Below are 15888 nucleotides of genomic sequence, written 5' to 3'. Positions count from 1 at the left end.
GAATCTGGGAGGTTGAAACAACAACTGTATAAATTCCAGTTTTATAGAAAAAATGTGCCCCCTGTGTCTGTAACACTCTTATCCGCCAGGGGGCAGTAGAGGACCCTGTTAGTGTGACACACTTCTCTCAGAGTGACTTTCTGACACTTGGCCGAGTCACCGCATTCGTTGTGACGGGGACAGATCGACTGACGGGATCCCCAGGGTGTCTTTTTTTTTTTTAGCTTATTTCAAGAATACTTTTTGGGCCCTGTCACGTTGATCCGATTTGTCGCATGAATGAGTCTCTTCCATGCAGGGACTGACCTCGAGGGGATTACATGTTCATCAGACAACAGAGGTGAGACAAGGCTGCAAAGGAGAAAACCAGACAGTCCAGTTGGGGAAGGAGGCTCCACCCACTGCAGCTCTCATTACTGATGCGAGACTCTGTGGGTTCATTAGCACACATAATGAATTCTGGTAAAACCCTGCAGACCCTGAGGGATGACATCATGCCTAAAATCGGGGAAAAACTCTCACATCAGTGGCTGTATTAACATATTTGGCACACTTTCTAGAATTACTGGATTTCCTTTTTGTTTTTCTTCATATAAAACTTTAAAAAGGTGCATCACTTGAGCTGCTGTGGTAGAGCACAGGTAGTTTGAGAAGCGTCTTCCGCGCATAGAATTAATGGGAATTTACTGCAACGGAAAGCAAAATCAGTAGTTTTTTCTTTTGTTTTTTATTTCAGACCCGTCAGACACAAAAGCCCTGAGAAAAATACAGAACTTGACGGGGAGGGGCAAACCCATTTGGGCCGTGTGTCCATCTCTTTGCATCTCTTGTGATGAAGTTGAATCCAGAGTTCAGTCGGGTGTTTACGCAGCACACTCGTGCTCTTCCCAGTTTTGCTCCATTGCATCTGGACTAAAACCGTCCACCAAAACACATAAAAGTATCTCACGCTGGCAGCTAAAAAAAAAAAAAAAGTACATTACACGTGCCGAGCAGGCTGAAGTCATATATTCTCAGATTTTTAGGCATTTTCTTTCATTCGTGGAAACACATTTTGCATGTAATTGCAACATTTGACTGAAGCTGTTTGGTTTTTCTGTCAAATGCATTTGATTTGATAGCACAGACGGGATCTCTTCCATCAGGTTTCCAGTATCTAACTGAGTCACGCCGTCCCTGTGTGTAGTGGTTCGTCCGTCTTTGTGTCCGTCTGTCCTGCAGAGATCCTGCTCTCCGTGGGAATGTCAGAAACCTCCGAACGCGCCTCTTTTCAGTCTTGTTTGGCTTCAAAATCTCTAAACGCAATACGCGACCCATGATTGTGTTGACACCGAAATAACACGCACGCACACATTCACACATACAGTATGGGTGCACACGCCCACATCAGAGGCAGTCCAGAGCTCCATGAGCAAAGCCCTGCGTCAGTTCTTCTTTTCTTTTCGAGTCCAACATTTAAAGATCAATAAATTCAGACGTTTGTGTGATATATAGATTCATATATAATATATAAAAACATTTCAAAAAGTACAAATAAAAACTTCAAACCTAAAGTGAAAACATTTGAGAGCAACGCAACATGGTGAGGAATAAAAAAAACAAAAAACGTCGGCGTCCTACACGGAGGTTTCAGACTGTAGTCGCAGGACAAACTTGTGAGATTTGGGGTCGATGTACTCCTCTGACATCTGGATGTAGGGGATCTTCTTGGACGTCACCACCAGGCTGAAGTCCACACATTTGAGCAGGAAGATGGATCCGTCCTTCAGGCCGCTGGTGACCGAGGCCTCGCTTATCAGAGTCCACTGACGGGCCAGCCAGTGGTCCCGGCTGTACTGCAGGGTCGGACCTGCGCTCAGGTAGCTCTCCAGGAACGCCTGAGATAGGGCAGACGGGTAAAACATTTTTAAACTGAAACAACAAGGATGTGCCATGACGTTCATGCGTTAGGGGATCAGGTCAGACCTTGGGGGTCATATTGTTGGTGATGCAGAAGGCCAGGTGCTGCTGGATGCTCTCCATGCTGTGGCAGTGCTGCTGCTTGGTGGTTCTTAGGTACTTCTGCAGGGCCCGAGCCATGGAGGGGAAGATGGCCTGTGCTGCCTCTCGAGGGTCCATCACCTCCCCTGGAGCCTTTTTCTGCTCCTCCTCCTGCATGCGCTTGATGTGGGTGAAGGCTTCCTCCACTGCCACCACCAGCCTGGAAGCAAAACACAGCAAACGCAGCTTCATCTAAAGGCAACTTTCTCCCCGCTTCTCCACAGACGCTCGCAGACACTTAGTCGTTCGACTCACCGAGCTCTGCGCTTGCGGACACGCCGGTCGTGCTCAGCCTCTTCGTAGTACAGCTCGTTGTGGCTGGTGTCTCTGCGTCGGGCCGCGGCAGCGATCATAGCCCTGGACTGGGAGTGAGCGAGTCCCGCCGCCGCATTGTTCCCAGGACCTGTGGTTAAAGAAAAAAAAAAAAAAACGTTATGCAGGAATGACTGCTGTGTGAAATGGGAGCCTCATTTGATCTCACAGGTAGAGAGACGACGGTAAAGGAGAAAAGACGGCTTTCATGATGACATAAAGTGCAGTGTGGGGGAACAAGCTGCTCTCAGAGTGAAAGGAGGTAGATTATGAGTGCACGTAAACCTAGCTCCAATCCCTTTTATCACCTGCAACATTTAAACCAGGAGCTGACAGTAACAGCCGAGCAGAGTCATAAATTTAAATAATTCCGAGCACTGTAAAGACTCAAAAACCTTTTTAAAAAAAAACAATCCTCCCATATGAATGGCTTTTGACTTTCAAACATTCCCAGAGTCAGCCACTTGGTGCCATCAGGAGGCACGGGGTGTCCAATTAAATAACCATCTTGGGTAACTTCAAAAGTTTTCTATTTAAAAATTTGGATGGGAGGCTGCCGATGAACCCCGCTTGATGTTAATGCAGGTTAAAAGCAGGCAGAGCCGGTGAATTATTAATGTGGGGCAGGGATCCAGCATGAGCAGAATAATTCATGGGCCGAGTGGTGGGAGATTCAAACACCACCAAGCTGCCGGGGTAACATGCGATTCGTATGCGAGAAGTCTTACACTGAATGTCGGAAAGGAAAGGGGGGGGTAAGCACCCAGGCAGAGGAAGCAGTCATCACGTTACTGTGACAGAATGACTCGGGCCGAGAGCCGGGCCATCATCTTCTGATTAGAAAATCTCCAACAATTCTCCACTGTGTGGATGTACAAATCAGAAATAGCTGGGACTGAACCCGAGGTATTATATCAGCTTCATTTAATTTGTTAATATGCATCCATTTTTGCTTTGGCACTGGATGAACTGTCTCATGAAACTCTTACTTCCGCCATTATTTAGGGAGAGTGTTCAAGAGTTGATTAGAAGAGGCTACGATAAACGCGCGCTAATGTGAGAGATTCAAACTGACTGAAGCGATTCATCTTAAAAGGTACTTCCTTGCATTGAGTGTACTCTACATAACGTGACCTAATACCCACCTGTGGACACGTCGCATGCACGTCCACAGTTGTTTGCAACAATTTTAACCCAAACTTATCAGACATTTGGAGTCGTGGAAATGCCCGGAACAATCGGACCTCACCGTGAAGAAAAAGCCTGAACTACGCGAGGCACCACCTGGAAAAGCCACGGTGGCAAAAAAATGACAAAGATATGTACTGGAGTTGATTTGATTGAATTTAAGCGCAAAAAAAAAGAAAAAAAGAAAAAAAAGAATGGCTTTACGAAAACAGCCTTTTTCTATGATGGATTCCCAGCACGTGAGAAAACAACAAGAAAGCAGATAGCTCATCAGGCATCGTTGAAAAAGAAAGGAAAGAAACCACTTGAAGTCATTTGGACGGAGTGTAATTGAGTGCTACGGCTGCTCTGAGCCCGGGGTTTCGCCATCCTTCAATCAGGAAGAGATGATTGTCTGTCCGTGAGCTGGAATTATTCATTCTAACGTGCGGTTGCGGAAAGGAAGAGGGAGTGGGAAGCAGTTTGAGATCAGAGATAAGAGAGAGACGGAGAAACAAAGAGAGACACTGAAGGGTCTCTGAGCGGCTGCTGCAGGATGAAAATGAAGGATGGTGAGACTCGAGAGACAGAACTGACAAGACTGTCGGAGTAATAGATATTGATTCATCAGCTATCTCTGCCAAACATTCGAGGGGAGGAAGAAGAAAGGAGAAAGGCAAATGGCAGCAGAAGAAAAAAGAGGAACGAGTCAAGTTAGCACACTTGAGTGAAAACTTGAGTACACTTAAAGGGACTGCGGTAATTTAATAGATGTTTTGTGTTACTTTATGCCCGCTGTTATCAGAGAGACTTTGAACTTCTTCATTCACCTCTGGCATGCAGAGAGGGAAGAGGGAGTGGGGAAGTGTGAGTTTAACGTGAGGTGCTTCTAAAAGAGCCTTTGTAAAGTGAACACCAGCAGTCTGTGAGGGTGCTTTGGTTAGCAGCAGCCTGTCATGTACTTACTGTCCAAAAGGTAGGATTTCATCTTAGCTTTGAAGACGTCTTAAAGGTTTAGCGTCAGTGTGAGGAGAAACAGAAAGACAGCGGCTGAGCCGAGCAGGTCTACAAATGTCAGAGTATGGACAGAGACGGTATCGGCATGCTTGTACTGTTACACGCTGTGGGCACATTAACTGCAAATTGAGATCGATCTTCTTCCTTCCAGGAAACCACTCGTTTCAGTACATTCGAGTTCGCTGTACATAAGCAGCCGGACACAATAGACTCGAGCGTGCAAATCTAGAATCTAAAGCAAATATCAACAGCTAAAATAGATGACTTCACTGGCAACTACATTCAAAACGAAGTCATTCCTTTGAGGCAAAATGCTGAAAAGTCACTCCTCCCTGTAACTTTTTTTTGGGAGAATATTTGCCAGATTTCTTTGTGTCCTGTAAAGATCGGCTGCTTATGTTTGGTTTTTTAGACTGTGGGTCAAAAAATGTTTTAATATCAAGAACAGTAGAAGTAGTTTGGAATGGAAGCATCGACAGAATGAAGAAAAAAGGTTGGTCACCAGCAACGTTTGCAATTTGTTTTTAAAAGTTGTTCGCAGGTTGTTCCTCACCCGTCTACAAAATAAGCACAATTATCAGGTGTTATTTGAAGAAAGGGCTCCACTGATCCGACAAGTAGGCGAAAAAAAGTTTGGATTGTCGGCCGATTTTACGCCAAAAATAATCGATGATTCCTTGAAATCTTAATCAGCCCAAATTGACCTAAAAAGAAAGTCATGGCAGTGTAAACGCTTCATGAAAATGCCTAATACCATTCAGATCAGGGCAAGAAATTAATAAAGAAAATGATATAAAGAAGTGGAAAGTTTAAAGGGCAACAATACAACATATATAAAATAAAAATGGGGAAAAGAGGCTGGGAGGGTGTTATCAGAGGAGGAATGGGAGAAGGTAAATGAAGGACAATGGAAAACAACGTGCTTCCTCTCATGGAGAGAGTATGGTTGGAAGAACATTGTAAGATACTTTATTACACCAGCACAACAGAAATCTCGAGATACAAGATGCTGGAGACTTTGTGGGGAAAATAAGGCCAATCACTTCCAAAAGTACATATTTCAAATAATGTTGGTGGCAGCTAAAAAAGCCATCACCAGGAAATGGCTGAAAACAGATGCACCTACAATGGAGGATTGGGTTGAGATAATGCTCAATATTTATAGGATGGAGAAGCTGACTTTTTCAGCTAGACTTCAAATAGATACCTTTAAGAATCACTGGGACAACTGGGTTGATTTTGTGTCTTTACTGAGAGCAGATTTTGTGCAGTAAAGATAATGTGAAGTGTAGATTATGTATCCCCTTGGTTCAGGCTACAAACTTGTTCATATGTTTATTTGTTATGTTCATCCTCCAACAGGAGAAAAGGGACTCAGCAAGAGAGACGTGAAAATAAGGACAGGAGGGAAAGAGTGTTCCATTTTACTCTACTGTAACTTTGCTTGAGAATATATGTCTATCTATGTCTCTGCTCCATGGTGGAGGAGTATGGGTTATGTTCTATACGGGTGGAAAAATGTATATGGAAATTGTTGATGGATTATTGATATATGGAAACAATAAAAAGTTGATTACAAGAAAATGCGTAACACCATCATATGTTTTTGTCCATTTCGAAGTAAAGGCAGACCTCTGAGACTCCCGGAACAAACAGAAAAACCACAGACAACGCGAAGCATCCCACTCACCCTCAGCGGGGGCTGCTGGGAACTCACCATCCACGTTGTAGACCTTGAGGCCGGCCAGGTGCTTGGCGGCCCGGGACTTGGAGGCAGAGAGCAGCGCCGGGTTATGGATTGGGAAGTCGCAGTAGTAGTGCTCTATGATGGCCAGCGCTGCCCGCTGAATACTGGAGAGGAAAAGGAGAAACGGAGATGAGTTTTACCAGAGGGAAATCGAGGCAGCCCGAGGCCAGCCTGAGAGCTCGAGCTCTACGAGAAGAGCGTGAGAAATATTTCCCACGAGACGTTTTTCACTCGCAATGCCAATTACTTGGAAATCCCTGCAGTAAGTCTTCAACCCCTTACTGCCGAATACGAAAGGATAAAGAAGAGCTGGGAGAAAGGAAGACTTTTTGTGGGTTTTTTTTTTTTTTTGGCTTTCTTTCAAAAGTTTTTTAAGAATAAGAAAAAGAAAAAACTCCTTCAAGCATTCCTGAGGATAACGAGTACCATCGACGTGAAGCGGGGCGTGAGTGGGGGGAGGCTGGAAGTGGCATGGGATCGTGGGTTGAGAGCTGAGAGATCTCAAAACAACACCTGAATCAATGCCAGAGTGAGAAATACCCGTAAAATCCTCCAAAACAAGAGAAAAATCTCAACAGCGTGGCAGCTCTTACACATCCAGAAGAGAGGATTCACTTCTGGGATGGAAATAACCTGCAAACTACAGCGTCATGGGGCTGTGCTGCTTCCCATCGTGAGACGGGAAGACAGGGACGTGGAAAACAGAAGTCCGGTGAAAGGCAAAACTTGGTGGAACAACTTTAATTTCATTCAGAGCAGCTGACTGTTGACAGCAAATTAGATCTCTGCATTTTCCTTGTCGCCCCATTACTGCAATCCATTTTCACGGAACGTTCTGGGCGAGCGGTGATCTACAGCTGAGAGGAAAAAGACACATTTAACTGGAGCTTTTCACATCTATTCTTTCAGGTCGTTCTTCACGGTCTCCCCACGTGGGATGGGAATGGGGACTGCTTTACAGGGATAGAAAGCAGAGGATCCAATTATGATCCAACAAAGACAACAGGAAGTGATGTCTGAGGTGACACCAGAGAGGAAGATGGCAGGAGCGGGAGTCAGAGGGAGGAAGCGACTGACTGAGCGTTCTGAGAAGCAGCTGGAGCTCTGTCCCTGATCCACCGTGGATCAGTGCGTGCCGCGTCTTGTCCTCCATAGCCCGGCACTATTAAACCAACTGTACACAAGTGGGGAGTTTTGACACGTTACTGCCATAAATTATCTCTTTTATAATATACTGCCTGTGTGAAGAGAGCTCAAGCGAGTCTCAGATACACCTTTACATAATTCCACACACACGCCTTTGAAGTGATGTCAGCATACTCTAAATACTGTTTAGTCGTATGTTTTACTGAATTAGCTCTCGACCTTCATCTTTCTTTGGTACTATGACACAGTTTAGTTACTAGCTTGTTTTCCCCCTGTCTTAATGTATCTTAAGTGGAAATTCAAGTGTTGGCTTTTTCTTTTTTTTTTTAACCACACTGAAAACCTTTTAGCTTTCCGCTGCCCAACAGTCTGTGGCTTCATTACATGTAGACCAAATAGGTCCGTTGGTGTCACACGGTGGAGGTTAAAAGCCAATAAAACGAAAAACTGAAACTGCCCCAACGATGACAAAAGTAGCCGGGCGCGTTTTCTTTTTACTTATTTGGAGTTTCCAAATAGAAGCACCCAATTATTTGGGGGGTTTTAACGAATGAAATGTTAGTGTTACGTTCTATTTCTGTCTAATTGTGCAGTGAGCTCTTCTACAAGGTGAAACAGCGACAACAACAGAGGAGCAGACCACTGTACTTTTGAAACGCAAATAAACTGTTTTTGCACATCAAAATTAAGCTTTTGTTTCCATCCACCTTTTTGGTTCCAACTTCTAAATGCAAATATATATACGACAGGAATGGAAACCTGGCCGCGTTTTGCTGACTTAAAGGTGGGGTATGTGATGTTTTCTGGAGCATTTTTTATCATATTGTCTGAAAACCTCCTCACGACCCCATTGCACCCACTAAAATAGAATGTTTGGAAAAAAAAACGAAATCTTTTAGTCCATTGTAAAGGGTGTAGCCAGAGGAAAAGTCTGACCAATAGAAGTACTGATGAGAGTTACTTCTATTGGATTCTGACACGCCAATCAACCGTCAGCCCCCCCCCCCCCCCCCCCCCCCCTGCTCGTTCACAGGCTCGTGAGTTGTTTTTTTTTCATAGTCACTCAGTCTACATGACGCGCAAGGAGGGTCACTTCAAGTAACTCCACTCTAATAGACGTGAGCGCCTCATCTTGTGTCGCGAGCACTCGTGAGGTCTCGTCTAGTTTCGTTCTCGATCTCGGGAACATCCGAACACCTCAACCGACAGCATGCGCGTTCATGTGTTTTGAAGGCGTGGTTTCAAGGGGTGGGCTGAAGGGAGAGGCAAGGTTGTGTATTTTCAAAAATATAGCTTGCAGGAACCGTTTTTCCAAGATCTCAGACCCCACCTTTAAGCCTCGTTCAACCTCCAACATCTGTCGCGTAGTGGTCAAATCGTCCAGATCTGAGACAAATCTGAGCTTGATTGGCTGTAATTGTGGGAGAGCAGGGCCCAGGACACTGCTCGAATCACATATTGTGTCGTGATGCTGCCTGAACCATATATTGTTTGATCAGGATGAACTCGGTCTCGATAATGGCGAAGATGTGGCTCCAGGCTCGGACAGCAGGTGCAGAATAGAGATTGGGTTTGGGCCACGTACGCACAGAATGATAGCGAGGGGTATTAGAGGTTGTAACAAACTGAGGTCATTAGGAATTTCCGTGCATGCTGAAATATACATGTCTCTGTGACGGTCTGTTCAATAAATCTCCGATAAAGAGTCTCCTTTTTCTCCACAACAAAATCAGTTTGCGTGAAAGCTCAGTGACGTGGCGACGATCCGGTGATCTGAACACACTGAAAACCAGACTGCAGTAGTTTACAGTACACAGCTGCAGTACATGAAACCCTGCTATGATGCCATAAGCAGAGTTCAATGACCTGCATTTGGCTGACAGGAGGAGGGCAGATGCTGGCAGCCATTAACTAACACATATCACAACTTAACTGCTTAACACTGGGCCCTTTTCATTCTGCGCGCATTTGTTCCCAGAGGAACAAACACACACATACACACACACACACACACACACACACGCACACACACGCACACACACGCACACACACGCACACACACACACACACACACACACACACACACACACACACACTCCAGCTGTATCCAGAGACGTGTTTGCGCTCGCTGTGTCATTCTTTTGTCCACGTGGGAAGCTAACTTAATATACACAAACAACAGCACACACTAGCCTGCAGCATGCGCTTCCCATTATCCCAAAAGAGGATAGCAGAGTGACCTCTGACCCACTGATGGAGGCTCTTTTAGATTCTTTTCTGACCTCTTTTTGCTTCTCCTCCTGCCCCTGAACAAACTATACACTCAGTAATGGCTCATTTGCTTTATCACAAACCAATAGAAACCACCCAGGCATCCAGCCAGCATTAAAACCGCATTCTTCCTTACTGCTTTGCCATCTGGTGACCGTCACATGTACAACGGACCCGCAGTACTCATCACTTTCGATTGGGTTACAGAATAAATATAGGCTCGGGCCCGTTTATATATGTTAAACTATAGAATAAGAGGTCCTGTGAAACATTTGAATATCAAAACACTTCTCTTTCCGCGTTTTTTCATGTACCTCAAAAGGTTGTAAACTTAACTCACCTCTTTACGATTCAAGCAGTTTAAGAATGTTGATTTATTTGCCGAATAATTAAGAAAAAATGACATCAATACCTCTGCCGTCATTTATCATGCTGCCGCCCAGCCCCAGTTAGGTATTTATACGAGTGCATGTGTATTTTTGTCCTGGAGACTGATGAGCTGGGGCAGACATGCCAGAGAAATAAAATCACAAATTCAAATACAAACCTCTGGATTTAGTATCCTGCATATATCACAGTGGTCAATGTCACATCCTTAAAATGTAGACTTCTCCAAGTTTAATCTCCAGATTAAAACCAGTTACATGACTCGTTGAGAGTCGAGTGTTAAAAGAGACCGGAGGCGGAGCTCATTTCCGCCTTAAAAACATCAGGGAGCGTGATTACGCAGCACTGGCTAACTTAAGGAAGCCCGACAGTCCGCTACAGGCAGGATCTTTGTTTAATGGTCACTTATGTAAACGCTGAGTCAGTCCCTGCCTCTTCCCAACTTCAATAATCATCAAGCCGACCAAACATGACACAAAAGCACTCAAAGCAGGAAGCTCGTCAGCATGAATTTAAACGCGGACGAGGAAACAGGAGTCTGATCATAACCCCGGTACTCATGGCAACTAAGTAGCTGTTGCTGAGCGGCACTGATAGGTCAGGGGAGTCGCAAATGGGTTTTAGCATCAAAGGCAACATACACAGAGACAAGTTATCTGGGTCCCAGGGCCCGACACATTATCTGTAGTCTGTGGTCGACTGCCAGAGAAGCAAGAATGTGAGCAGCGACAGAGGAGCAACGTACGAGACTGGCCGAGAGAACAAAACACACACTCGTGTGTGTGTGTGTGTGTGTGAGCTGCACTGCCTCGAGCGCTGTTCGTTTGTGTGGCCACACATGCACGCTTGTGTGATCTGCATGTGCACAGTGCGTTTTCGCGTTTGCGTGTGTGTGTTGGGCGGACCAGATGCTGCGCTGCAGTCTGCAGGGAGCTCTAATTAGCTGCGTGTTTACAGTCGCAGACGGACAACAGAGCGTGGCCAGGCCTGCTGCTGGCCAACAAGGATGAATGTCACAGCTTACAGAGGGACAACACCCCCAAGGCAGCCAGCAAACACATCAACCGCACTATAAGGCACACACTCTTGTCTGACACGTCTATACCAAAGCAAATCGATGTGAAAACTTTGTTTTTTCAGGCACTATTTGATATTGTTTTGTGTTTTTTTCTTAACTGAAGGATTTAAACTGGTGTTAGATGTTCTTATCTCGTGTTTACTTTAAGCCAGACTCATTTACTACGTCTGACTTTGGGCTCAGTGGAAATCCAGAGCCACACACCTGCTAAAAACCACAGAAACATTAAAACCGTTGAATTCAAGAGCTGATAAGGACTGTATTTTATCCATCCTCTCATAAAAGAGATCCGTCCATAAATCCATCAGGTTTTTATGAGTTACCCAGAAGCAGGAGAGTGTGTGAAACTGTGGACTGCATGTTGATACCGGGGAGTATCGGGAGAACTGCAGCGTTTGGCTAAAAATGGGCTTTTCCTGTTTTTCCTCAGAGACGATAAGGTCATAAAAAACCTGGTCGGTTTAATCTGAGCTGTATTTTCCTACACGCACACACACACACACACACACACACACACACACACACACACACACACACACACACACACACACACACACACACACACGCACACACACGCACACACACACACACACACACACACACACACACACACACACACACACACATAAGCGGCGCTTCCCCTTTCCTCCAGTCCCACATACAGTACATTTTAGAATTCTTCAACACTACCCTCCCTTTAACTATCAAACCCTGGTTCTCTATTCTCTCCTTCACTCCCAGCCGCAGATTTTCGGCTTCGGTCTCCGGGGTGTTTCCTCTGTACTCCGCCCTCTTCCTGCGGTGCCTTTCTCAGGAGTTTCCCCTCTGAAGCCCCCCCCCACCGCCTTTCCTTTTTTCTCCAGGCACAACCCCCCCACCATCAGCCACTTTCTCTTTTTTTTCGGTCTCTACATTTTCTTCGACCTGTAGCACTAAGATTCAGCTTCCCTCTGCGCCATCATCACTCTTTTTTCTCCTGGCACATCCCTCCTTCCATCTCCGAGTACAGAAGGACTTACTTCCCATTTGTTCTCCTATACCTCTGACTTGAGGTGTCCCAGTTTCTGTCTGTGTGTTGCTGCCGTCAAGACTGAAATTATCTTATGTTTCCTAAATACAATGAAGTTCGACAGCGAGGACTGAAAATCATTTGGATTTTCTTCTGTTGAAATTTCAAACAAACAGATTCTACGTCTTTATAGGAAGATTTCTTAACTTTCCTGGAGTTATGGTTTGTAGGAATGCAACGAGTCCCTCTGTGCTTCTCACCTCAGCTGTCCCAGGTTGTAGTGCCTCATCTCGCCGTCCGTGGAGCGCGTGACGCACACAGAGAAGCACGGCTGAAGCTGCCGGAGCTCCAGCAGGACGATGGCCAGGTAGTGGATGAAAAGCAGAGCGTCCACCAGTGACACGGCGTACTGCACGATGCCCTGGTAGTTCTCATCCTGTGAAGAAAGATGACGAACGGACTCACTTCCAAACAGTCAAATGAAAATTTGGAATATCCGTGCGTAATCTGTCGATTGTGCATATTTTACAAAGACATTTCAAAGCAGAGAATTTACATGGCATTCCCCTGCAGGGATAAAACACCAGATTAAACACATGTAAGAGCAGATGTAGAGCATGCATTTCAAAAGACTCCAAATCCTTCAGACCTTCTATTTGTGTGTGTTTTCCTCAAGCATCCTGAATGATGAACCGACAGGGATTTGGAATTATGACTCACAGTAAACACACATCACTGGAGGAACCAAATATCTCTGCTTTGGTTGTTTGTGATTTTGTTAAGCTCCCGAAGGCATTAAAAATGAAAGCAATAAATATCAGGAATCCTCTGCTACTGGAGAATCTCTGCGCGTAGACTTTATATTTTTAGTTCCTCTGCCCGTGCACTTACAGTACAGGCAGTAATAGCGGTTATATTGATGCCCGCGGACCCTTTTCTTAACCCACCTGTGAGTCTAGTATCCTGACACTGTAGAAGAGCCAATAGGACACCACGAAGAGCAGCACCAGCACGGTGAGAAGGACCCGGAACACGAAGACCCGAGGGAGGCCCGCCCGCGCTGGCCGAAAGAAGAGCGCCCAGACGGCCAGCAGCAGTATGAGCAGCTTGAAGGCCACGGAGATGAAGAGGCCCTCGCAGGCCGTCCCGCAGCTCTGGAGCTTTTCTGGCCAGAGGAGGTGGGGGAGCACGAGGAAGGCGAGCGGCGTGAGGAACACCAGCAGGCCAAGGATCACAGCCAAGGTCCGGGTGAGGTAACGGCGGCAGTCGAGCCCCACGCTGTCCTCGAGGTCCTTGGTGATGCGAACAATGTCCTCCTGGGAGAGGCTGTGCTCTGATGTGCCCGTGACGGCCGTGGTGGTCTCGCCCCAGTTGTCATCCTGACAATATGGGAAAGAAAACCAAAATGACTTAAAGTAGCAGGTACATCCCCATTCCCTTCCATCACCACTCTTTTCTTGATCTTTAATCTTTAGCCCCCAAAAATCAATCCTGTCGGGCAAATTTGCCTCCCAACTTTTGACTGAAACACCACTTTTACAAATGCAAGACCGGCTGTTTCCAAGCACGTGACAAAGAGAAGGAATAGAAAAGCGGGAAGTGGAAAAAGTAAACAGCGAGCCGCCGACTAGGCTGCACGCTGACGTCTGCGTCTGACTGCATCCGCAGATAATAAATGTCAGCGATGTCGGAGCGGAGCTGTTAGAGCAACACAGATAAGGACCCTTTGGATGGCAATCATAACAATCTGCTAACGTGACCCTGTGAGCTCATGCCAGCAAAAAAGAAAACTGAAAAAAAAGGGGAAAGCCATTTAATTTTTTCTTTCCCTGAAACGCAATAAACACACGCATTGTTCTTTAAGGATCGTACCTAAAAGATGTGGTCCATACTTGCAGATTAAGGGATTGTAGAGGAGATGCGTTATAAAGCTTTTAGAATGGGGGGGGGGGGGGGTGGGTCGGTAGGAGGAGGATGGTGCACTGGGACAGAGAATATCCTGCTGGCCTCCGGGTTAAAACAGCAGAGATGAAGCAGAACAATAGGAGGACCCATGCAGCATGAAAGAGTCTACTGTTATTCTCACATGCTGGTAGCAGGATTTAACATTAGATTTCAGTTCTGTGTTCACCTCCATTCACGAGGGGGGAAAAATTAGCAAAAAAAGACATGTTTCTTTTTTTTTTTCTTTTTTCGGCTCGGTTTGTAGTAAACGTTTGACTTTTTGTGAGCAGATTGAATGCTCTGATAACTTGGACGATAGACTGAAAATTCAAGTCGTCTACATTTGAAACCTGTACAAAGACGCAAACAAAACGTTTAAAAAGTGATTCCATTTAAAGCACAGTTACGGTATCATTCAAAGCCGATGACAGGTTAACTGTTGGTGTGGCTTTCACTGACAGTCTCTTTGATGAAGTCCAGCTCCGAGAGCTGTTTCGGGTTCATCTGGCCTTTGACACGACGTTGTAAATATTCGTGTCACCGTCTGCATTTCTGCGGAGGGAGCCAAGCATCCCCGCTGACCGATCTCATGAAAACTAAACCGGACTGAGGAATGCATGACTCGGGTTCAAAGTGTCAGAGCGAGCACATGTTACCCCATTCTTGCGGGCAAGAGGACACTGAGTGTACTAAAGGGGGGCAAAGTGCCTCCATCTTGTTTATTTATGGAAGCAAATAAACTTAAAAGAGGTGTTTAATGTGAGAGAAGAAAAAAATAAATAAATCAACCGAAACACAAAAAGCACTACAATAACAACAACAGGAAGACAAATGTTCCTTTGTCACACACACTTATTCACTATAATTTAAAAGATTAAGGGAGATAAACTGGCTACGGAAGAGGACGGGGCAGAACTCATCAATTATTTGTATTTCAGTCCAGTCAGCTGGAGTGGTGCTTGTTTGTGGAACGGAGCAGTGAAAGCCTCTCCGTTAATAATGAGAGAGGAGGACCACAGAGCCTTCGACCCTCTCCGCAGAGACTTCTGCAACAGGCTTTTCATTGGCACGAAGCATATATCCCCCACAGAGAACTAAAGTAAGCAAAGCCTCATTATTTTCTTTTTGTACTAGCAGGGCCGCATGCTCTGGTTACAAGAAGAGTCCCACTCCATTAAGGCTGAAAAAACGCACATAACTAATCAGCACAGGAGACACAAAGAAGGAAACCTTTAACAACGTTTCTCTCCCCCTTAATTTTAAGTTTGAAACAGTCGATAATGGGCATCGTGTGCTGAGGACATTGGACATCTCTCTTGGCTAACCGTTTACAGATTTTCAAGTCTTAATCCTTTCTGGCCGCCGCCTTGCTGTCAAAACAAGCATGCTGCGTGTTGTGTGATGACGAGAATGGAAATCAATAAGCATTAGGTTTACGAAGGAGTGCCTCTGACCACGGCGCACCTCGACATCACCCAGGGGGGACATGGCACACAGCATCTCATGTCTTCGAGCTGATCTACACTCATCACTCAAAGGCCTTCTCTTATAGCCCCGAACGACAGACGCTTAAGGACTCTCAAGAACTCCATCCGTGTTGTTACGAGTCATGAGGACGTCTAGATGCGATGGGCTTTTGTCACGTTACAGTTTGAAGGACTGGGAGAGTGTTGGAATCAATTAGAAAAATAGATTATGCTGTTGAATCCTTACTGGTGTACCGGGGCTTCCCCACAGCCAGCATGAAAAAAAAACCAAAACAGACATCGT

At 45.6% G+C, this 15888-nt stretch overlaps 1 protein-coding gene across 3 annotated transcripts in view; it reads right to left on the bottom strand.

The window, feature by feature from the left end:
- Positions 1–708: 708 nt before the first annotated feature.
- LOC142391675 (vang-like protein 1) overlaps positions 709–15888 on the bottom strand; it is a 50666-nt gene continuing 35486 nt past the window's right edge. For 2 of the 3 annotated variants that reach the window (XM_075477651.1, XM_075477653.1), the window contains 6 exons: positions 13122–13553; positions 12435–12610; positions 6227–6387; positions 2296–2443; positions 1966–2200; positions 709–1877 (listed from right to left, as the gene is read on the bottom strand). In XM_075477651.1, the coding sequence (XP_075333766.1) occupies positions 1617–1877; positions 1966–2200; positions 2296–2443; positions 6227–6387; positions 12435–12610; positions 13122–13553 (1413 nt within the window). In that variant the 3' untranslated portion in view covers positions 709–1616. The remainder of the gene's footprint in view (positions 1878–1965; positions 2201–2295; positions 2444–6226; positions 6388–12434; positions 12611–13121; positions 13554–15888) is intronic. The other variant, XM_075477652.1, reaches the window with a different exon arrangement.

The sequence above is a fragment of the Odontesthes bonariensis genome, chromosome 11, assembly GCF_027942865.1.
Source record: "Odontesthes bonariensis isolate fOdoBon6 chromosome 11, fOdoBon6.hap1, whole genome shotgun sequence".
In the NCBI taxonomy this organism is placed as follows: domain Eukaryota; kingdom Metazoa; phylum Chordata; class Actinopteri; order Atheriniformes; family Atherinopsidae; genus Odontesthes; species Odontesthes bonariensis.
This window is presented reverse-complemented; position numbering and strand designations above follow the sequence as displayed.